The sequence below is a fragment of the Elgaria multicarinata genome, chromosome 16 (assembly GCF_023053635.1).
Source record: "Elgaria multicarinata webbii isolate HBS135686 ecotype San Diego chromosome 16, rElgMul1.1.pri, whole genome shotgun sequence".
In the NCBI taxonomy this organism is placed as follows: Eukaryota; Metazoa; Chordata; class Lepidosauria; order Squamata; family Anguidae; genus Elgaria; species Elgaria multicarinata.
The window spans coordinates 7,534,944-7,556,632 of NC_086186.1; the positions used below are offsets into that span (position 1 = coordinate 7,534,944).

The 21,689-nt window shown below is 45.6% G+C and overlaps 2 protein-coding genes across 9 annotated transcripts in view; one reads left to right on the plus strand and one right to left on the minus strand.

Annotated features, from left to right (window-relative positions):
* The first annotated feature begins 538 nt into the window (after window positions 1-538).
* FBXL22 (F-box and leucine rich repeat protein 22) lies at window positions 539-4,234 on the plus strand. Its single transcript, XM_063142703.1, has 2 exons — window positions 539-1,086; window positions 2,488-4,234. The coding sequence occupies exons 1-2, from the start codon at window positions 752-754 to the stop codon at window positions 2,828-2,830; spliced, it is 678 nt and encodes a 225-aa protein (XP_062998773.1). The 5' UTR covers window positions 539-751; the 3' UTR covers window positions 2,831-4,234.
* Window positions 4,138-21,689, minus strand: part of HERC1 (HECT and RLD domain containing E3 ubiquitin protein ligase family member 1) — a 98,539-nt gene continuing 80,987 nt past the window's right edge. For all 8 annotated transcript variants that reach the window (XM_063142687.1, XM_063142685.1, XM_063142688.1 and 5 more), the window contains 23 exons: window positions 20,779-20,978; window positions 18,828-18,942; window positions 18,172-18,318; window positions 17,832-17,933; window positions 17,464-17,637; window positions 16,411-16,704; window positions 15,280-15,345; window positions 15,075-15,200; window positions 14,436-14,574; window positions 14,122-14,303; window positions 12,850-13,005; window positions 12,299-12,421; window positions 11,420-11,522; window positions 10,375-10,544; window positions 9,866-10,004; window positions 9,146-9,315; window positions 8,066-8,235; window positions 7,760-7,925; window positions 7,117-7,193; window positions 6,206-6,458; window positions 5,693-5,845; window positions 5,195-5,500; window positions 4,138-4,773 (listed from right to left, as the gene is read on the minus strand). In XM_063142687.1, coding sequence (XP_062998757.1) covers window positions 4,588-4,773; window positions 5,195-5,500; window positions 5,693-5,845; window positions 6,206-6,458; window positions 7,117-7,193; window positions 7,760-7,925; window positions 8,066-8,235; window positions 9,146-9,315; window positions 9,866-10,004; window positions 10,375-10,544; window positions 11,420-11,522; window positions 12,299-12,421; window positions 12,850-13,005; window positions 14,122-14,303; window positions 14,436-14,574; window positions 15,075-15,200; window positions 15,280-15,345; window positions 16,411-16,704; window positions 17,464-17,637; window positions 17,832-17,933; window positions 18,172-18,318; window positions 18,828-18,942; window positions 20,779-20,978 — 3,717 coding nt within the window. In that variant the 3' untranslated portion in view covers window positions 4,138-4,587. The remainder of the gene's footprint in view (window positions 4,774-5,194; window positions 5,501-5,692; window positions 5,846-6,205; window positions 6,459-7,116; window positions 7,194-7,759; window positions 7,926-8,065; window positions 8,236-9,145; window positions 9,316-9,865; window positions 10,005-10,374; window positions 10,545-11,419; window positions 11,523-12,298; window positions 12,422-12,849; window positions 13,006-14,121; window positions 14,304-14,435; window positions 14,575-15,074; window positions 15,201-15,279; window positions 15,346-16,410; window positions 16,705-17,463; window positions 17,638-17,831; window positions 17,934-18,171; window positions 18,319-18,827; window positions 18,943-20,778; window positions 20,979-21,689) is intronic.

Below are 21,689 nucleotides of genomic sequence, written 5' to 3' on the forward strand. Positions count from 1 at the left end.
CGCAGCCATCATTCAACCCTGCAATTGGTAGAGGGTGTCTTGGTTTCCTGCCCAGCCTGCTAAGGCCAGGGAAAGAGGCAGAAGAGAAACCAGCTGCTAGGATGAGAATCTCCCCTCTGTTCTCTACCTCATCGCTGTTTCCAGGGGGAGTGGAACAGCTCTGGGAAAGAAGTGCCCCTCCCTGCCGAAAACCCCCTTTTTCTCTCCTCCCCCTTTTTAGCTAGCAGTGCCCACCCAAGCCCAAACTCCTAGTTTCCACCGTGGTGTGTAAAGCTTTTCTCCCCCACCCACCTCCCCCCAACGTAGCATTGCCTGACGCAAACCATTCCCAAAAGTCCCCTGTAGGATGTGGACATTTTTAAGATCCTTTTTTTTGCTTCGCATCATGGGTGAAGCCGCTAGTTCCCCTACAGATGGGTGGATTGGGAAGTGCTCTAAACAAGCACAAATCAGCTCCTAAACAACACAAAGAAGCTCAGAGGCAAATAAATCCTTTTATGGCAAGATTTGATTAAACTAAGCCATTTTGTTCCTGCTGTAGCCATTCCAAGGGGAGAAGTAACTGAGGCTGCAGCCAGCCTCCCCTTGATCCTTTGCCCTTTTTTGAAACGTCGTTCCCAGCTGTCAACCAAAAATAACCTCCATCCCACACCATATTTGTGCAAGAGACAAGGAGTGAGTCGAAAGCGGGTCAGGAGTGAGTCCTGTGCGATTTCTGCAGCATGCAGCTTGCTTTCTGCGTTCACGGGCAATGCATGTAACACAGCTGAACTGGGAATGCCTTCTGCACATTTTCTCCTTTCTGGACAAAAACAGCAGGAAGAGTTTAGCCCAGACATGTCAAAGGTTGCTCAGGGTGTTTCAGGACCCCTCGCTGTGGCCTCTGCTGCACTTTCATTCTCCTGCAGAGCTAACAAAGGATAACTTTGTGCTGGGACCAGCCTTGCGTTACCTCTCCATCTGCTGGCATTCCAGCCAAGTCAAAGTGTGCAATGTCGAGGACTGGATGAAGACCACCTTACAGAGCAACATTTGCAGCGTACACAAACACATAGTCAATGATTTTTTACTCCAGGTTTGCAACAGGTAAGTTCTTGAGCTGTGAAATTCTTCGAATGGTCGGGTGGCATAATATATGGGGGCTTGCATTGGCTACAGATAAAGCATTCAGGAGTATGGATGTCTTTTTGATTCCTGCTAGATTAAGCCAGGAGTTAACACTGTTTTGCTTCAGAGTGATGGCATTTTTGTTTAATGCACATCTTGAATACTCTTAAGACCTTATCGCTGAAAATACAGTACCAGACTTGTAGACGGGTTCTCCATTCCCATGAGATTTTTTTCAACCACTTTTTAGGTGAAATATCCAGCATGGCAGCTTTCTAAAAGGCAACTTCTGCGCTCTTCTAATCCCAAGGAATTTCTAACAGCCTGCGCTCTAGCTGCGCTGCCATTCCAAGCATTTTTCAGATAGATGTTTCTGCTGCCCAGCTAAAGCCAAGTGGTTTTAGCCACCCTCCTTCATCACAGCAGGAAGATTAACTATTTCATTGGCCTGAGCAGTGTTACGATAAAAAGAACAGGTAGGAAAGCAATCCACAGCTACAGTGAAGTTTCACCTATCGCCTTCCCCTGTGACACCGTTGCATGCACCCCAAGTAATCTTTATGAACTGCCTTATTTAGTAAATTCTCAAACAGCACAGACAATTTTGGTGTTCATGTTTGGGTGGAGTCTGTATCTATATGCAACAGCCTTGTGTTTGATGCACATCATATTCTAAACATGAGGACTTGGGCAGCAGAGTGGTCTAAAAAGTCAGTCCCAGAGGGGTCTGCATGAAGCAGTTCCCACAAAATGAAAGTCCCTCTAACGAGCTAAAATTCAATCTGTTTTTACAAGACTCGGGTTCAGCATTCTGGGTAAGTTACGTTAGGGAAAGTACGGGACAGCAGTGGAAGGTCATTTCCTCACTTGAAAAAAGTTAATGTGAACTATGTAGGTGGAGCGGTGTTGGATCAGTCCAAAAGTGGCCCACCTGATATGTCTGAAAAGCCCAAAAGTAGGACATGAGTGCAATAGTGTGTGTGTGTGTGTGTGTGTGTGTGTTGAGAACATCAGAAGAGCCCTGATGCTGGATCAGACCAAGGGTCCATCTAGTCCAGCACTCTGTTCACACAGTGGCCAACCAGCAGGGCATGGTGAAACAGCACCCTCCCACCCATGTTCCCCAGCAACTGGTGCACACAGGCTTACTGCCTCAACTACAACTATCAGGGCTAGTAGCCAGTGATTTGAGGTACCACCCACTTTGGCTCTTATGCTTCTTATGTTTCATGTAGGTAATTATGAACCAGAGTTTGGAACAGCTTTAGTGGACTGAAGACGGGAGAGGAACAAACCGTTGCTGAGCTGGTCTTTAGGAATCTCAATTCACATGGTCTCTGTTCCCTACTCTAAATTAACCTTCAGTGCTTATGTTTTCAGGTGTCCAAACTTGCTGTCTTTGACACTTTCTGGATGTGGCCACGTCACTGACAATTATGTCACATTGCTTCTCAAGAGTTGCTCCTGCCTCAAGACTCTCCAACTGGAAAACTGTGTCCAGATCACCGACCAGACTCTAGAAGCTGTAACCCTCTACGCTGACGCCTTACAAACTCTGCATGTGGATTTTTGCAGAAATGTAACACAAGCTGGTTTGCAGCGAGTCCGTAAAAAGCGTCCATCAATAAGTCTAAAAGCAGAAAGAAGTGCAAACATGATTCCAGACAAAAAGCCAGGCAGCTGGGCATCAGAAAGAGCATTCAAGAAACTGCTGTGGCACTAGCCGAGAGAACCGTAGTGTATTTTATTTGTGTACCTCTCTTCGCATGTATTTGGGGTGTCGTGTCCATGCAAGCATCTATAGAGAAGCAGATATCAAGGTACAGCCGCTAGGAAATGCTCCTTATACAAAGTAACTAAAATGTGAGAATAGCAAAACGCCTCTCCTAAGCACTTGGATATTTGGCTACTGGGAATGAGCAATATGAGGTTTGGATGTCCCCTTATTGGAAGATTTGGAGACCCAGAGGGTTCTGACCCATTTCCCAAGCTTGCAAGGAATATTTGTGAAAACAAAGTGCAGTTTTTTAAAAACAAAACAAAACACCGAACTATGTATTGATAAACAAAGATTTTTGAACAAGTTAAAGAAGCCCTCTAACAATATGACAAACACAAACCATTTTTCTGTCTATGGAAGCTTCTTTAAGTAATGCTGGACTTTTGAACTTTTATTGAAATCTCAACAGGTGATCATCTCTAAAATACCAAGAACTAGCAAAGGAAAGTGCGTATCTCAACTCACAATGGCTAAATCTCTATCAGGTGCACTGATTTCTTTTTTAGTGCAAATGACTTGGATGTTTAAGCTGCAGTTTTCCAGAACTCTTATGTTTACATTAGCAGGGGCCCATTCACATGTATTGCTTCTTTGAGGGACCCTCTGAGTTGTGATTCCTATTATGGTAGAGCTTTGACTTACCCTACTGAAATCTGTCTCTTTCCCCACCCAACGAGGTTGATCACAAACAATGTCTTAATAGTTAATCCAGTAGAAAGGGTGAAACACATTGGAATTCCTGCAGTGCTTTGATACACATTTTATGTGCTGGATTTAAGAAGGTTCTACATTTACTCAACAAAATGCCACATTTTTCATTTAACATTAGACTTTTCATGCCTCTTCCACACTCCTAGCTCTGACAGGCATGACTTCCATTCCTTTGTACTGCTAGACCCCCAGACCCTTACTTGCCCATGGTTTAAGTCTCTCCCTTGTGGAAAACAGGCATATTAACCAGATGAATTCTCAGTTCTTCCATATTGTCTCCCACTTATCTACCTGTGAAGGCTCAAAGACAGCCTCTGCCCTTCTATCTTGCTTGATGGTTCCCAGGTTGGAGCTTTGACCTCTGTACCTGGTTTTACGTCTTGAGTATCATTTTAAGAAAACAGAGGGAAAGGAGAAAAAAACTAGAAATAATGTGGTGGAAGATCAAACTAATACAATAAACAGAAGACTGAAATGACAAACCACAGTTCTAAGTCAGCTTCATTGCATATACTGTATAAACCACTGGAAAACCACTATTCAGTTCTTGAATTTGCTTTATTTTCTCTGCATAAGGAACCCTGCACAGGCATTTCAAATTAAAACAAAAATAAATATATGAATATTCATGTAAAACTGTCCTTTCTAATGAACAATTATACACAATGTACAACTCTTCATGTTCACTGGGAGGGCTTATAAATGTACCATTCCCAACAAAAATGCACCGGAAAGGCTCCATGCAAACTTATCAAAAGTGAACAAAAATATAGGGGGGGAAGGGGGGGGGAACCTTACTGATTTCACTTTTTTGTATTTTTGTTTACAGTCACAAAAAAATAAACACATCTAAGTTTTGTTACATTTATAGTAACTAAAAAGGTGGCCACAGTTCCTAAAACATCTATTGTTACCATAAAATGGTGTCAACATTGAAATCTGACATGGGCACTATTTGCGAGAAAGGAAGGTGATTCTTGTCCACAGAGTTAATAGTCTGTGTCGGAGCCCTCGGCGTTGTCCACGTTTCGGGACAGCATGTAATTGTCCATATCTATAGACCTGCAATTGTTGATTGCATAGCGCAAACGCTCGGCCATGATTAGCTGACTGGAGTAGGGTGGGAGCCTCAGTTGAAAGAAACAAGTCTGTGAGGTAGGCAGGCTGTCAAAAGGCTGCAGGGGGAGAGAAAGAGAGAGGCGGGCTGCTGTAAAGCATGCACAGGACATCTCAATACACACTTCCTGCAGAAAAGCACACCTTTCTCTAAGAGCTGTTGGTCTCTTCATAAAATAAAATTCCAAGGGTCGTAGAGAAGTATCTCTCCGCCCCACCCACCCCCAAGTGGTGGAGAAAACCTGGAACGGAGGATTTTGATTAGAGCAGAGATATAAAATAGAAAACCTTCATCCAGAGAGGGTTCTTACAGCTACTGGCAGTAGAGGGTGAGCATTTACATAAGCGTTCTAAATAAGTAAAACCCGAGTGCATATTGTCCCACCCTGAGTTTCACTTCTCAATGAAACGTTTTCTTTTTACTGCTGGCTAAAAAGAACAGCTGGACAGCAATCAAGAAGAGGAGAACTGGCATCTTACCCTATCGACCTTCATTATTTGGAAACGCTGAGAGATATCTGCTGTGTTGGCCGGCAGGCGAGATCTTCCCGACACGAATCTCATGAAAAGGACTCGCTCCTCGTTTGAAAACTCCTCCAGCGTGTGCCAGAACCACTGCACTAGCTGGTGCTGCTCGTCGACTTCTCTGTACCGTACCACCTTCTTTAGGACGTCCACAGAGATTTCTGGCATCCCACAGACCATTTGCTCCAACTGCTTAGCTGTCAGAAGGGACAGCAGGGGCACGGGGACAATCCATGACATCCCTTCTCGCACTGCAGCCACCTGCAACTCAAAGAGATGGGTTTGGGGGATATCACAGCCATGTATCTGCTTGGCAATACAGGTTTTATATAGAAAGGATTCCAATACACCAGGAAAACAGAGCAATCGATCAAAATAAACTCACGTTTATCCTTTAATTACAGCAACGGTTGAAACCAATCAACCTCACATAAATACATGTCAGATTCTTACCTGACGGTCCATTTCATGGAGTCTATATTCAATGGCCCTTTCCACATATTCCTTTCGGTTTGAAAAGGTGAGTGGGATGCTATTCCCACCAGGAATTATGGGAACCATTTTTCCATCAGCACTCTGGCCAACAAAAGAATCTAGAGGAATCATCTAGTAGGGAAAAAAAACACTTTCATTATTGTGGCAAGCTTTAAAAAGTAGAGGCCTCACCTTCATTTCACTACTAGGTATGTGCTAGTTTTCACGTCATCACAGAATTCAACTGCACACTTCTTGCATGTCTAATTCTTATCAAATGTCCTTTGTAATAACACAAACAAAACATTCCTCACAAATACTCTGGATCACCTTTATTTAAATCGAACATTGTATCCAGAAAGTTCAGTATCCAGGCCACAAAACAGTGGCCCCAGAGGCAAAGTGGTGGCAGCATTTAGTCTGCGCACTCTGACTTCAGGAGAAGAATTAATCCACTGAAACAGTTTGGCGGAGACCGGCTGCTTAGCTTACCTCGTGGAAATTCTCTTCTGTTATCCCACTGTCTTCAATGTGAAGAATGCTGTTCAGGGTTTGCACATAGAGAAGATCCACCTCTTCCAAGTCTTCCAGAGTGAGTGGGATACAACAGAGTTGCTTCCAGACCATGGGAGCCAAATGAAGATCTAAAGGCTTCTTCGTACGAATGGCCACGCCCATCAGAATGCCCAAAAACTTGAACTGCATCAGATGTTCATCTAAACAGGCTGAAGGGTTGAAGAGGAACCTTGAAAGCAACAAGACACAGGGGTGATTGTCAACACAGAGGCTTCAATACAGTCACTACCATTTGCGATATATCTGCCCTTGAATTTGGCAAAACAATTCGCACAACTATTTTTAACATGGTGAAGCGGGTAGAAGTGTTTTGTTTAAGACATGTACTAGCTGCTGCTTCTGGTTCAGTGATGGGTAATTTTCCTGTAAAACATTTCCTAAAGTGGAGCTCAGATTAATTTGAAGAAAGCTTTATCCAACAGAACACAGCTGCTTGTGAAGAATATGTCTTCCTAATCCCTAGCTATAAACTGATTTATTTTATAAAAAGGAATGGGGGTTCCCCAAAGGTGGATTATGAAAGTATAACTAGAGCGGGCAGCTGGGAGAAATCTAACTCAGACAGTTATATTCCTTTGTTACCATTTGTGATGTGTACACACGTCCCTGATTTGGCAAAACAATTTGCATAACCATGTTTAACATGACGCCATATCATTCTGTTGTCCTGGCATACTTAGCTGATAAATTTGTTACAATTCACTGACTTGTCTTTTAGACCCCCTGAAGCAAAAATTGTACTCAAAATGATTTTACTAAAAATCAAAGTCCCATTTCAATCAGGCCTGCCTTTAAGTCAGTGCTCAAGAAAATGCCTTGAAACTTACCTATCTCTGTTGTAGCCTACTTCCGCTGTTGCGTTTGGGGAAGGAATTAGGAGGTCAACCACCCCAGTTTCAAGTTCCTTTTAAATTGAAAAGAAAATGTTTCATGTGTTATCAAATACACTAAAGCAAGAAAATAATTACATTTTCATGTAATTTTGATATTAAGATATAGCTACACAAATCCACTTCTTAGGGTGCCCACCCTCCTGCATTTAATAATCTCTAATACTTACTATTTCACCATTCCTCTGGCCCACCTTGGGGGTCCCATCCCCTCAGCCCTGCCCCTACCAGGGATTGTGGAGAATTCAGGGGAAAGGATCTCTGCTGTACTGTCCCAGCACAGATAAGAGCAGGGATTCCCAGGCACTGCTGCTCGCGGGGCTTCCCTGACGAGAACCAGCGAAGCCTGGCTCAAGCACTGGATGGAAGATCCAGCCAGCTCTTCAGACATGGAGCAAATGGCGACACCCAACTGACAACATGCAGGCCAGGGAGGTTGGGGCTGGGGGGGGGGGTGTCCCACCCACCCCACCCCACCCGTTTTGGTTCTGCACCCCTGCCAAACAGGAGAAAATTTTCAGCCAGCTAAAGACACGCTGAAACTGAAGCACTAAAAAGCCTGCATCTCAAGCGCAAATACCTGGCACATCTCTGTGATGGTGTCATCAAAGACTCCCCCTGCATCATCAGCACCTTCTCCAACTAATTTCACTTTCCAGGCACGAGAGGGCAGGCGAAGGTCTGAAGCATTGAGCTTCACGACTTGTCTTGCAATTTGAACAAAAATAGGCTTGCATTTCCGACCTCTGGAAAGAGAGGAGAAAACGTCAACCACAAACAATAACAAATGATGTTGCCATAGAACATACCTTTATACCCTTACAACACCAGAAAGCAGTTCACGCATTTCACCGGCTGTCCCTGGAACAGGCTTACAAATGCTGACCTGGTCGATATCCTTTTGACCGTGATCTGTGGCCCATAGTTCTTCCCCTGGACCATGGTCTTTCCTATGGAGCGAACCATGGGGAGGGTATAGACTCTTGGTGCCAGTAGCGGCCTCAGCTGTCCTTGGACAATCCCCCACGTTCCAGCATTGTAATGGGATGTGCTGTTCTGTAAGAAAAGGAGGAGCACATGCTTGAGGCCAACGTGCCCTGCAGGCCCACTGCCAGCCTCCGTTGCCCCTCCTCCCGCAGCGGGGGGGGGGGGGGCTCAGCTCTGGCAGCTGGTCCATGGCTGGGTTCCCTCAGCTTGCCTCCCTACCCTCGACAGCAGCTGGCATTGCTTCAAAGCAAAGTGGGAGGCTCTAGCTGCTGTCATCTTCATTCACGGTTGTGCCCTGGACAGTTATTCAAATTTCCAAAAGTGTCCACTGGGCTCGTGAGGGCTGCCTGCCGTAGGGGGTGGCTCAGCCAGGGTGCTCTCCTCCTCCCCCAATACTTGCAAACGAAAGCCTGGCTTCTCCCTTCATGCAGTTTAGCCTCCTCGGCCCAGCTGGTTGCAAAAATGAATTGAGTCCATTTTCTTGCGTGCCACAATGTAAACCGCCCCTGGGCGTGGGCAGGCCAGCCTTCCTTGACAAGAGTCCTGGGGCTGCATTGAGCTTGACTCCCCGGGCCCACCGCACACCCCAGGTCACCCCATCGGAATTAGGGCAATTTTTCCAGAAATGGGTAGGTGCAGTTTCCCAGCCTCCCTTTCAGTTTAATATCTGAGATTGATGGCATGTGAAGACACTGAAGATTCAAGACTTGGCTTTGCTGGAATTCATGAAGACTACGGACACGATCCATAGGCAGCTGACGGACGAGACGAGTGGCTGCTGCACGAGAAGGCCCAAGCGCGTGTTTGCGCAGCCTCCCAGGTCCGCCCACGGAGTTTGGGAGCTGCCCAGGGGTTTGCGCCCCGCTCGGAGAGAAAGCAGCTCCTTAGATCACTGCTCTACACAAGACATTATGAAGCATTGGGGCGGGCAAAGATTTTCACAGCATGCAAAGACGCCTATGATGGGGTCAAACGTTACCTGGTTATTGGGACTGAGATTCAGCAGCCTCCATGACGAATACATGAGGTCAGAAAAATGGTAGAGCAGCCGGAGCCTCGCTCTGACGGTGTGGATGCTCACTTCCTTCAGCGCTCCGTACTGAGGTGGAATGGCGTCCGGTAAGCCCAGCTGCAAAGGCACCGACACACCTGCCGAAGGAAGCACGGAAATGAAGAGGTGGGCGACCGGGTCCTGCCTGCATCAAAGGCCGTAGGCACACAACCATTTTGGACATAATACCCATGTCGATATATATGTGGGGAAAGCATAAGAGTAGCCACGGATATCGAGTGAGAGCATTTTGTGATCAAACACGACTCAAGACTTCTTGTTCGTTCACGTAACCGATTGTGTAAACTGCCACTAATTGGTGTTATTCCATCTCGCTCCACGCTAGCTGCTGCTACCACCACCATGACCTTCAAGAGATCAAACTATGACTGCAGACTTTTATGAGATTAAGAACGGAGACTGTTGCTGCTACTATCTCTCTTTCCATGAAGCAATTTGGCTGTCTCCTCGGTCAACATCAAAAGTCCGAAGAATTTTATAAAGAAAAGATTTAGGGCTCATGCAAATTTTGCTTTGGCGCCTAATTGGGATTGACAGAGCCAGTTTTCAGCACTGCACGGCGGTGATGAAAGTAGCCTTCAGCCATTGGGCTAGCAGGGGGCTCTAATCCTGCCCATTCCTCTTTACCTGGAGCTCGTGGGGGCACAGGTGGAGCCGTCCACGCCGCACTGTGGCATCGCCCTGCTGAAATCTGTCGGATATTCTTGCCTTGCAGGAAAGTAATTAGAGTTGGCTCTCGAACATGGTTGGTGTGGCCCAGTCCAAGCTAGAAATTGGTAAGAGATTCAGGAAGAAGGATGACTCGTGTGACCCAAAGGCAAGCAAACCACAATCAAATTCATCACTGGGCACTCGCAATTTCTGGGCCGTGGGGGTCAGGGAGATACAGCATTTATTGGAACGTATCTCCTGGTTTAGGCATCACATTGGTGACAGGGGAAGGAAGCCAAAGGCTCATCTCAGACCCCCTCCCAGTCGCCCCACATACAAAGGTTTGGGAATAGAGTGGGGGGGGGGGCAGGGCTCTAAAAAACGCCCACAGGTTCCCTGGACATTCCATTCCTTTTCTTTTCTTTTTTACAAATAAATGGGATAAGAAAAGTTGGTAACTGAAATCAGACACATCTCATACATACCTGACCTTCGGAGTTGCTACCCCAGGCGTGAACATCCCCGGAGGAAGACAGCGCGAGGGTGTGCTCTGCTCCAACGGCGACGTCTTCAATGAAAACTCCCGACAAAGCTGGAACTTGCTGGGGGCGATTGTGGTTGCGGGCTCTGCCTTCTGGCAAGCCAATCAGCCGGTCTGGAATAAGGGAAGAGATCTAGTGATGTGTCGCCGGAAACAAGGGAAACTTCACGAGGCAAGCGCAAGGGCAGGGAACGCGCCGCCCGCGGAGGCCACACACAAGGCCTGCCACGGGGACCCTCCCGCCCCGTCCCGCCCCGCCCCGCCCCGCCCCGACACACACACTCACTCACTCACTGCTGCCCCAGGAGAACTGATCCTGCTGGGAAGCAAGGGCACACGAGGAGGGACGTCTAATTCCCCATTCCCGCAAAAACTGGAGTGATTTTCAGAGGTAAGATGTATTTTATAAAGGGAACTGGCTTAACCAATAGCATATTGTCTTATTTTGAGGTTCAAATCTGTTTGGGTTGTATGCAGATTTAGGAACATGTAACTTGAACATAAGAAATGCCCTGCTGGATCAGACAGAGGGTCCGTCTAGTCCAACACCAACAAAGCCGGACATGGTGCAACAGCACCCTCCCACCCATGTTCCCCAGCAACTGGTGCACACACAGGTTTACTGCCTCGAATACTGGAGGTAGCACTCGGCTGGTGGAAGCAGACTTCGCCCACCTCCTTCTGCTCAAGGCAGCCCCTGCAGCTCCCTGGAAATGCTACTGCTGAATGTGTGTGTGTGTGTGGGGGGGGAACCAAGTTGCAGGGGGAAGGAAGAACCTTGAAAACCAGAAGAGGCACCTGCTGTGAGCCCAGACTTTCACTGGCGGAAGGCAGATTCTGGATCCAACCCTTTGAAATGCAGCTGATGTTTTGACAACTACTTCAGTACAATGGCACAACATTGCTTTCAAGGCAAGAAATTATAGACAACGTCTGTTCTAAACCACACTGAAAGTTTGCAACACTGAAGATGCTTCAGCTAAACTTACCCTGCCCAAATGTGTACACATGTCCATCTTTCGTCAATGCAACTGAAAACTGGGTTCCACAGGCAACCTTTTTGATTCCAATTCCACAAAGAATATCTACTTTCTATGAAAAGGATGGAAAAGGCTAAATATTACTACCCTATAGAGAGAAGTTCACAATTAAAACACACACAAAATAAACAGGTAGCTGGTACTTTTAAATCAGTTGTACGACATTTAGATGTACTTCAGTAAATATTAATTCATTTTTAAAAACTTAGTGTAATATAAGAATATCATTCTACTCAATGGGAATAACACTGCTTTGAATGGAAAAGCAATTAATTTGCACAATTCACTTCGCAAACCAACTACCATGATGAAAAGTAATACTTTGGTATTAATATTTATTTATTTATTGCATTTCTATGCCGCCCAATAGCCGAAGAATTTACATTAGTGGAACTAATTAGAACTTGACAATGGCCGATAGCTTCAGGTGCTGGACTTTATTTTATGGCCATACAATGAACAATTCAATGACGTTGCAAATATAACCCATCATTAACCATCACATTTTAGCCCTCGTTAGTCCTATATGCAGGTTAAGTGCTGAGCATGTGATTCTTGGTCATTGCCAGATTGTCAACATTTGGAAGTAAGCCCTGCTAAATTCAATGTGATCTCCTTCTGAATAAACATGAATGATACTAGGATGTTACAGCGTTTGCTCAGGAGAACTTCCCACTTTTTGGTCTCAGGCAAATAAGTGTGAGACAACAAGTTCTAACACTATAACAATATGCAAGAGAACATATACAAAGTATAACTGATAACCAAGCATATAATCAGAAAATGCAACTGAGATACTATGGGAGAAATTATGCAGAGGATGCTAACCTGTGGTGAGGATTTTGCGGTTGAGTTTCCTAGGCCCAACTTCCCGTAGTCGCCATCACCAAAGGCCCAAACCATTGAGCCGTCTGTCGACACAACTATGGTGTGGTTTAGCCCACAAGCAACCTGGTTTTGAAAAATAATGTTATAATTAGATTCCTGCCCCAGACAAAAACACACAAGCCTCAAAACAGCTTCTACTTGAGCCATCAAAATTCTTTCTGGGCATGTAAGTTGCCAAATCAAGATCTCAACATGACGTTGTACACAAAGGTGGACGTGGAGTGCTGAGGCTGCTATCGCGTTCATTTGGTTTTTTTGTGGGCCAGTACATTTTTGTAATACTTGTCTGTACTTGTGCCTTAGAATAATACACATGAAAAACACTGAACGTAATTTGCAAGGATTCCCCTTTCAAATTCTATTTAGAACTGAGCCGGACAGAGATGAGAACTCTTGGCAATTCTGTGTATTTTCAATGGAGTCTGAAGGAGAAATTTCTGGCAGACCGGGGCCCAATGCGTGAGAGCGCAAATATATGAACCAGGTCAGACCTCTCCAATCTGATAGCCCTCCAGAGCCGTCACTCTTTCAGGAAGCTTCTTGTTGGATGTGTTTCCTAGTCCCAAGCGACCATAATCTCCGTTCCCAAACGTAAACAGCTTGCCATCTGCAGTCACCACTGCTGAATGTTTGAAGCCGCAAGACATCTGGGAAACAGAAACAGAACAAAACACTATTATGAAGGTTGTTCTACAAATCTTAGTAAAGAGTCAGGGTTTAAAACAGCCTATAGGGCACATGACCTGGATGCTGCAAGAAAAGGATGATGATTTGAGTGTCAATACATACAATCGTCATGTATAAAAACCTTTTCTCAGATTTTAAAAAGCTTTTCTTCACTTACTGATCCAAAACCTTTGGAGAATGACTCACTCACCAAGTTAAGGATACATTTTTAACTTCTAGGATTAACATTTTAGCTTTCAGTCCATCCAATACAGTTCTGCCATAATTTACGCACAGAAGATCCCAGGGTTCCACCCCCAGCATCTCCAGGTAGGGCTGGGAACGCCCTCTTTGCCTGAAACCCTGGAGAGAGCCACGGCTTCCAGTCAGAGCAGACCATGTCAGCCTAGATGGACATATCGTCTGATTCTGCATCAGCAAACTATGTATCTATCCTTCCTGGAAGTACTTAACCCCACCAGAGGGTCAGCCGATTAACCTCAAATGCAGACGACAACATCGTGGACTTATAACAAAACTGGTGCTGGGTACTGTGCTACAGAGGAGGCTGCCGCCCAGTATCCACTTCTCCTACTTATCCCCATCATTTAGTTTGAATATTTATAGGCTGCTTTCCGACAACAAAAAGTCTCAAAACTGGTTTAGCGAGTACAAAGCTCATCTGCTTCCTTCACAGGGCACAAGGGTGCGGCTGAGCCTTCCCTTACGTCAATCTTCCACCCTAGTACAAAGGAGCAGATGCCGTCATCCGATGCCTGGTGTTTTAGGAACAGTGACCACGTTGTCATGTCAGCGTGGTGTGTATTTCTCTCTCCCTACACCACTTAAGTGGCTGCCACTGACGAGGAAGCCACAAGGGCAACTTAAGCATTACTGGGGAGACGGGGGAAAGATGGGGGGCTTTCGGCTTTCAGGGGCAGCCCCACAGCGAGTATAATGCCTAGTTCTATCCTTGGCTAAGTACCGATTAGCCTAAATTCAAACTAAAGACTCCATGGACGCCTGCAAGAGGCTACTGAGTTGATGAGGCACCTAACCTACATTAAATACACGAAGAAATAAGTTTCGCCTTGTACCTGCACCACTTCTTCTCCTTGCAAAGCCTCTATCTGCCTCGGCCGGCGTTGCCGGTCACTGTTTCCGTGGCCCAGTTTGCCATAATCTCCATCCCCCCAGCTGAAAACTTCGCCGCTCTCTGTCAAAGCCATGGAGTGGCCATCAGAGCCACAAGACGTCACCAGCTGAGTTACAACGAAACCTTTGGCAAAAGTGGAATAAAGAGCAGGGTTATTCCAAAGCAGAAGTCGCTCCTTACACCAAATGTCTGATAAAGTTACAGGGAAGAGTACCACAATTTACCGGGAGGGCGGGAAATATGTTTTCTTTTTACCTTGCAGTGCTGAAATAACGGTGAGCACGTGGAGATCATCTGAGTTTCCTTGTCCCAACCGACCGTAACTCCCTTCTCCGCACGCCAACACCGTCCCGTTCGCTTGGATCACAAATGTACAGTTTTGGCCACAAATTACCTAAGATAATTAAGGGGGAAATGACAATGCTTAACTTACAAAACAAAAACAATTAAGGTCTCACAACCAGCAGAGAGGCACAGAATACAGCAAGGTTGGCCCGTTCCTAACTTTCACAATGTCCATTAATATGTAAGGAGGCTTAAGATAACCGCCGAACCATAGAGCTGCAAGGGGCCTTGGAGATTATCTAGTCCAGCCCCTTGCTTGACACAGGCTCTGCAAGGCAGGATGGAGCTACGGCATCCTGGCAGGCGGCCCACCCAGGCTGTGCATAAATCACGTCCAGCCTTGTAAATATGTGAAAGAAAGCAGTACAGAAATCCACAGACAGTCCTCTCCTACTTTTTGCCTACAAATATGAAGTGCTACCCAAGGTGGTTTATATGTTTAATGGCTTGATTTCCAGAGGTCCTTGCTGTTGAATCAAACTGTCACCAACAACAGCTTTGGCCAGTCAGTTACGGACCAACAGGTAAGGAAAACCTTCACGCTGTTACCTGCTGAGCTTGCGAGAACGACGTCGCGGAGACGGGCACCATGACGTTTCTCCCAGCCTCTGCCAGCTGCCCGTGCCTCCCGGCTCCCCACAGGTACACGTCGCATTTCCCACCAAGGTGCCAGTCCTAAGAAACAGCACAAGAGGGTTTTCGGAAGGGGCCTTTGGCGGTGGGGCCTTTTAAACCCACCACCCGCTTTACTAACCTCAGGCCGTGACGTTGCCCAGGACATAATCTGCTCGTCCATCCCATTGATCCATTTGCCATTATCCTACAAAATAGGAAAGAATTGGGTCAGGGCCAAATCCAGAAATGGTGCCGCCTCCTTCTAGGGCCGTTCTGCTCTCTGAGCATAAACACCCTACAGAATAGCTGCTCTCAAACCGGGTGTGCATCCCACCGGGAGGCTGCAATGTATTCCTGGGCGAGTGGTACAAGGAGGGGCTTTCTGCATGTGCCAGAACCGGAAGCCTAAGAGCCCAGGAGTGCGCCGACACTGTCAAACTACCAGTGGGGGCGGCACTTACTGAGCCTCTGTACATCAAACTCAGCAGCCAGAGGCAGGTGGCAGGAGGAAGAGGAGCGGGGGGGGGGGAGGGAGGGGGAGCAGCCGACCTGCAAGTCCTGCTAGATCAAAGGCAATTCGCTTTTGGACAGAACTGGATGGTTCTACTCCAATCCAACCCATCACCTAGAAGGGAGTGAGAGTGTTCCTGCTCCTCCTTCATTATCTCCACATGTCCATTCAGGGGCAAAGCTCTCAAAACGTGGTAAAAATCATGCCGTCGACTTCCCAGAAAAATAATAATAATTAGTAATCAACTGTGCAATTTGGGCCTTATGTCCACAAGGCTTTGAACCCTCTGTCCCTGCAGGGACGTGTGGAAGTCGGAGGCGTGATCTCGCTTCCCTCTCTGTGTAATGGGCAGGTTCAGGGGAGAGGAATCATCTAATCTCTCCCCACACCTCCCCAAATGTCTACAATGGGGGATAATAATGCTAATCTACCTTGCAGCGGTGTTTTCAGCATCCCAGTACGTGAATTATTTTGAAAGTTCAACATATTATCATTATTACTATAAGAGAACATTGGCTATTGGATGGATTAAAATGTGACAGATGAATAAATAGATGCTATTATGCCCCCAAGGGTATGTAGGGCTTGTTTATGTTGATAGTACTATGGAAAACGGTTCCCTGGCTGGGAGAGGGAGAAACAGGCAGTTCTTTTGTGTTACTGTTTTGGTAAAAGCAAAACCAACCACTGCAGCCCCCAAGCACTCCATTAATTTCTAAAGGTTCTTTCGTGGAAACATCACACAACAACGCCTTTTACCATCAGGAGGGCAAGTTCGTCCTCCGGCACAGGCTCCAGGTCTGGGACCGTAAAGGATTCTGGGAAGGTGGCTCCCTTGGCCAGAGCTTCAGCGGCTTTGATTGTAGTCGAGAAACATTCCAGCCAGGCCCACTCCGTGGGATTCCAGGTCGACGGATCTGGGAGGCAGGTCTGGTGATGAGGCGGGACAGGTGGGTTGCACAGGAGTTGATCCAGGTGAAGCCCTACAGCAAGCGAGGCCAAGCACTGCATGTACGGGCTGTGGACAAGCTGGTCTCCACAAACGACGTAAGGCTAGGAGAGAGAAAAGCCAATGCACAAGATCACAGACCCAAACCAACTGGTTCCCCTCCGTTTTCTGCTACCACTTCAATCCTGAATGTGCTCATTTGGAAGTTCTGTTAATGGTGCGAATGTCTCCTAATCAGTTTAAGTAAACCTGTGTGTTCTCATTGCTGAGCCTGACAGTGAACAGAGACTCCCTTAAAGTTCCCTGCAATCTTTAGGGAGCAGGACCCAAATTGATATGAGTAATAAAGGTCACCAAGGCTCCACGACTCTCTCCCCCCCCCCATTTTTTTTCTGAATACACTCCTCGTACAAAGGTCCAAGTGAAAAGGACTGAGAAAACGGCACATTAATTTAACCTAAGGTGACCTTTTACACTGATCTATAACTGACCTAACTTTTGTTAGCTTAACTAAACTACAGCAACTACGGGAATTAAACTTGACAGCAGATTCTTTCTGTATCAAACACATATACAAAAGCAAGTTTGCTACTCTGCTAACTAGCAACAGAAAATTCAGCTGATATCCCAGTAATACCAGAGATGAAAACATTCATAAATAGATACCGGAGAACCAGACGTACCATGATAAATAAGATAGATATGCAGGACAGTATGATAGATAAAACCATGCTAGGTATGTCTGGAGACGAGAATTTCTGCAAAGATCTCATGTTAAAAACATGTGAACTGCTATGCATAGTTCAACTAGGTCGTTTACAGCTACATGGTATTAGCAGGGAGCCTTATTCAAGCCGTCTTACCTTTTCATAAGCATACTGTTCCTGAAGCATTATCGGCAGACGTTCCAGGAAGGCTCTCATGCAAGGGGCCGTGTTCAATCCAATAATACCCTGTTGTTTCAAAGCAGTCCTGCATGTTGCAAGGACATGGTTGGAAGAAAACCATTCTGATGTGCAGTTCACCACCAGCACGTCCTGATTGAAATGTAAAAAGTGTCCAGTTCAGAAAAGTGGGTAGGAAAATACAAATGGTTTGTAATAGCTTGCTGACTCTTTACTATTTTTTGCAAACACAGATATGAGCTATAAATAAATGAGAGATTCAGCTAAAGTTTAAACACGCTAAACCCTGAAGACAGACGTTTTTATCCAGACAAAACGAAGAATACCTTTGATCTACTAGAACAAGCAGCTACTCCAACCTCAGGGATCCATACAGTGGTTTGAATCGCTCCAGAACCTATCACAACACTCTGTAAAACGGAGCCGTCCTGAAAAACAAAGCAGCAACCCCATGAATGCTGATCTAAGGGCAGATCATTGCATCCCCGTGGTTAATAAAATTAGAATTTTTCAACCCAGCATCAATTTATTTTAAATTAGTGGCTTATCTTCAGCTTGGGTGCAAATTTATATGCCAAAGCCAAAACACTACAAGAGCGACTGCATTGGAAAGGACGGCTGAAATAGGCTTGGCTTTGGTCTCCTTACACCCCCACGTTCGCTTACCCGGAGAGACCAGATGTTCATAAGCCCACCAAGTCCACCTGACACCAAGGTCAGTCCGTCGGAACTGAAGGCCACCGTCCGGACGGGCGTGATGTGCCCTTTCAGCTGATAAACGCACTTGGTTTCTGCTACTTTCCTGTATGCATCCTGGAAATCAAACATCATTACCAGGGTATCTTTTCGATGAAGAAAAAGTCAAACATTTTTACTACAAATATGTGAAGGAACGGCCGCTAGCCTCGCCTTCTATAACCTCCCCCCTCCACCGCCCAACACACATATACACACTCAAATACTTATTATTGTAGCAGCTTCTTCCACTAATGTGCATCGTTCCACCTTCCCAGATCTGTTGGACAACAAGTCCCATCATGGGAACGGTAGTCCAACAGATCTGGAGGGCATCAGGTTGGGGAGGGCTCCGTTAGATTATTACGGTGGGTATAATGATGGGCACTTTGGGGAAGAACAAATCTGGAGAAGAAGGCGATTGTTTCTACCATGTTTAATGAACTATTCAGAGGGTCAGCCTTTATTGACTGCCAATCTTCCGTCTGCCCCCTTACATAGATGCTTTCCTAGATGAAGTATCCTTGCTTCCTGGACTGCACTCATCCTGACAAGAGAGAGATCTGGATCCCTCCTGTTAACTTTACCTTGCCGTTGGCTTCCTCGTCCCACCATCCTTCAGAACAACTTAGGCTGGACTGCAGTAAGACCAGTTCATCTTGAGGAACAGTCCAAACGCAAAGCAAACCGTTCTGGCATCCTCTAAACAGAAGTTAAGAAAAGCTCTATTGAAAAGTTTCAATTCACTAGCCAACAAAGCAGAGTAACATATAAAATCTATCATTTCCCTCCCCTTTAAAAAGGGATTCTTTTCTTTTCTTTTTTCAATCTCTGGAATCCCCTTTTTTAATCATTCCCCCCACCCACCCCAGGCAGATGATCTTTCCAAAGGTATTCTCAGCATTCTGCCGATGCTATAACAGGGACAGCAGGGGGAGTGAGCAGCAGCAGGGAACTCCCTCCTTTCACCTGGTGTCTGAGTGAGTGGGTGGGGGGCGCCACAAATGGTGGTCTCTTCCTGCCACTAGTGTAGAAACATGACACAGCTACTGGCACAAGACAGCGAAACTATGAACTTTGTGTCCGGAATTAGGATCGTAAGCCTCAATCCTTTTCCTTCTCGTTTAGTGGAAACTGTGCAGAACCAGTTGGATAATAATATATATACACAGAGGCAATATGGAGTTCACATATTTGTGCTAAAATAGTACAAAAGTACAAAACAGAGCCGCTTGGTTACTAACCAGGGCTGGCGGAGAGGAGCGTGTGATGCCAAGGCTTCGTCAGCTCCTCTGGCTTCCAGTCTGTTTCAGAGCACAATTCAGAGTGCTAGTGTTGACCTTTAAAGCCTTAAACGGCTTGGGACCAGAGTCCCTAAAGGAAGACCTCCTCCCAATTGCACTTGCTCAGACCCTTAGGTCATTTTTGGAGCCCCCCCACCCCCGGGTGTCCCTGCTGAAATGAAGCAAGAGAAAGGGCCTTCTCAGTGGTGGCACCCTGCTGAAGGAAGCTCTTCACCAAACGTTTGCTTGTCACCTACACTGATTTTTTGGGCACCAGGCAAAAACCTTTCTTTTCTCCCAGACATTTTAGGGAACTAGTTCTAAATTTATTTGGCTGTTTTATCTATTCCTTTGCTGATTGGATGTATGCAGGGCTGTGGAGTCGGAGTCATGAAGTCGGAGCCGAAAGCAACTCTTGGGTTACTGAAGTCGGAGTCGGTAAAAATGTACTAACTCCGACTCCTAATAAATTTAAATTATATATAGAGTTGCGATATGTATATTCACTTGAATTTTATATTCAAATGATACTTTAATCTCGAAAAAGGTTTATGTTACTTATGTACCTACCTGAGTTCATTTCTTTTAAAATGGTCATTTGTTAAGTTGTTTTAGGTGTTCAATTCTTTTTTACTTTTTTGTAGTTTTGACTTTGATATCAAAATATATACTTTAGATTTTCTTTTATAGTTTCATATCCTATTACTTTATACTGTATAGTCTTTTGATAAACCGTCCAGAGAACTTCGGCTATGGGGCGATATAAATGCAATTAAATAAATAAATAAAAATATAACCTCATTGTTTTCATTTTTGGGCTTCTTTAATAAATAAAATTAAAAAACCAGAATGCCTTAGCTATAGCCTTTAGATCCAGGCTTTAACAGGTTAGGGTTCTAAAAAGTTGCGTGCTTGCAGTCGATGTAGGAAATACATAGGAAATTTATTTCCTATATTAATATATAATTAAAGGAGTCGGAGGTGCCAGGAGTCGGAGTCAGAGCCGGGGGTTTTATGTGCCGACTCCACAGCCCTGCTGTATTGTATTTTTTAAAATATCTAAATTCTATTTTATATTTTTAACTGTTTGTATGGCATTTTAAGTCATTCAACTGTTTGTAATCAGCCCAGAGGACTTAATAAATAACTAAATATAAAATAAATCAGTACTGCATACGCCGCATCTACTAAAAAAAGAGCAACAGCTAGGCACAGAGGTGAGAGTCAAAAGATTTCAGCAACAATGTCAACTTACGTAGCCAGCAAGAGCTGCAGCTTTGGGCCTTTCCCTGGGAGGCTGCACCAGGCAACGGCGTTCACCACTGACTGGTGAGAGAGGGAGTACAAATGCCGCCAGCAGCCCCCCATATGCCCCCACAGCTTCACCGACTCTTCCTTGGCACAGGTCATGAGGATCTTTCCGGTCGGATCCCATCTCATGTTGACAATGGTGTCCTGAAAAATTGTGAGGAGCAAAAAACACACACACATGATGGCATCTTTATACAACAAGGCGGCTAACTGATGAGCTTCATGTGAATATCTTATCTATCTATCTATCTATCTATCTATCTACCTACCTATCTATCAACATTTCTTGGCCCCCTGTCAGGGTAGAAGCCCTCCCAAGGCAGCAGCATACAGCAATAAACCTAGCTATCTTCCTTAAAGTGAGATGGAAGAAGCTCATTTCTAAGAAGCTAACCCAGTTTGAAAAGCTTCCCTGGGCCTTGTGCAAGGAGATGTGCCCAGCGCATACCTCCAGGGGCATGAATCTGCCACCTCCCAATGTTAAAACTCTGCAAAGCCACTAACAGCACAGAAAGAGCACCTTATGCCACTCGGATATTAAGCGGATTTCCACTACTTTCTCCACTCTCTGGATCCTAGAGGATACTCATGAGAGAATGGGGTCTTGTGCTTAAGGAGGCAGCCAGAACAGCCCAAAAGGCCTGTGTGCTACTCTGGGCTATTCCTCGGAAACTGCACTGCATACCTGACCATCCCCAAGCATTTTAGGAACTGGTTTTAGTGGTTATAGGTTTCTGCCCTGTTCTAATCCTGTGGCTGGTTTGACTTTTAGTTTTATGTGTTGTTGCCAGTGCTACTGGTATTTTAGGTCTTTAATCTGCATACCACCCAGAGTACTTTGGTTATTAGGTGGTT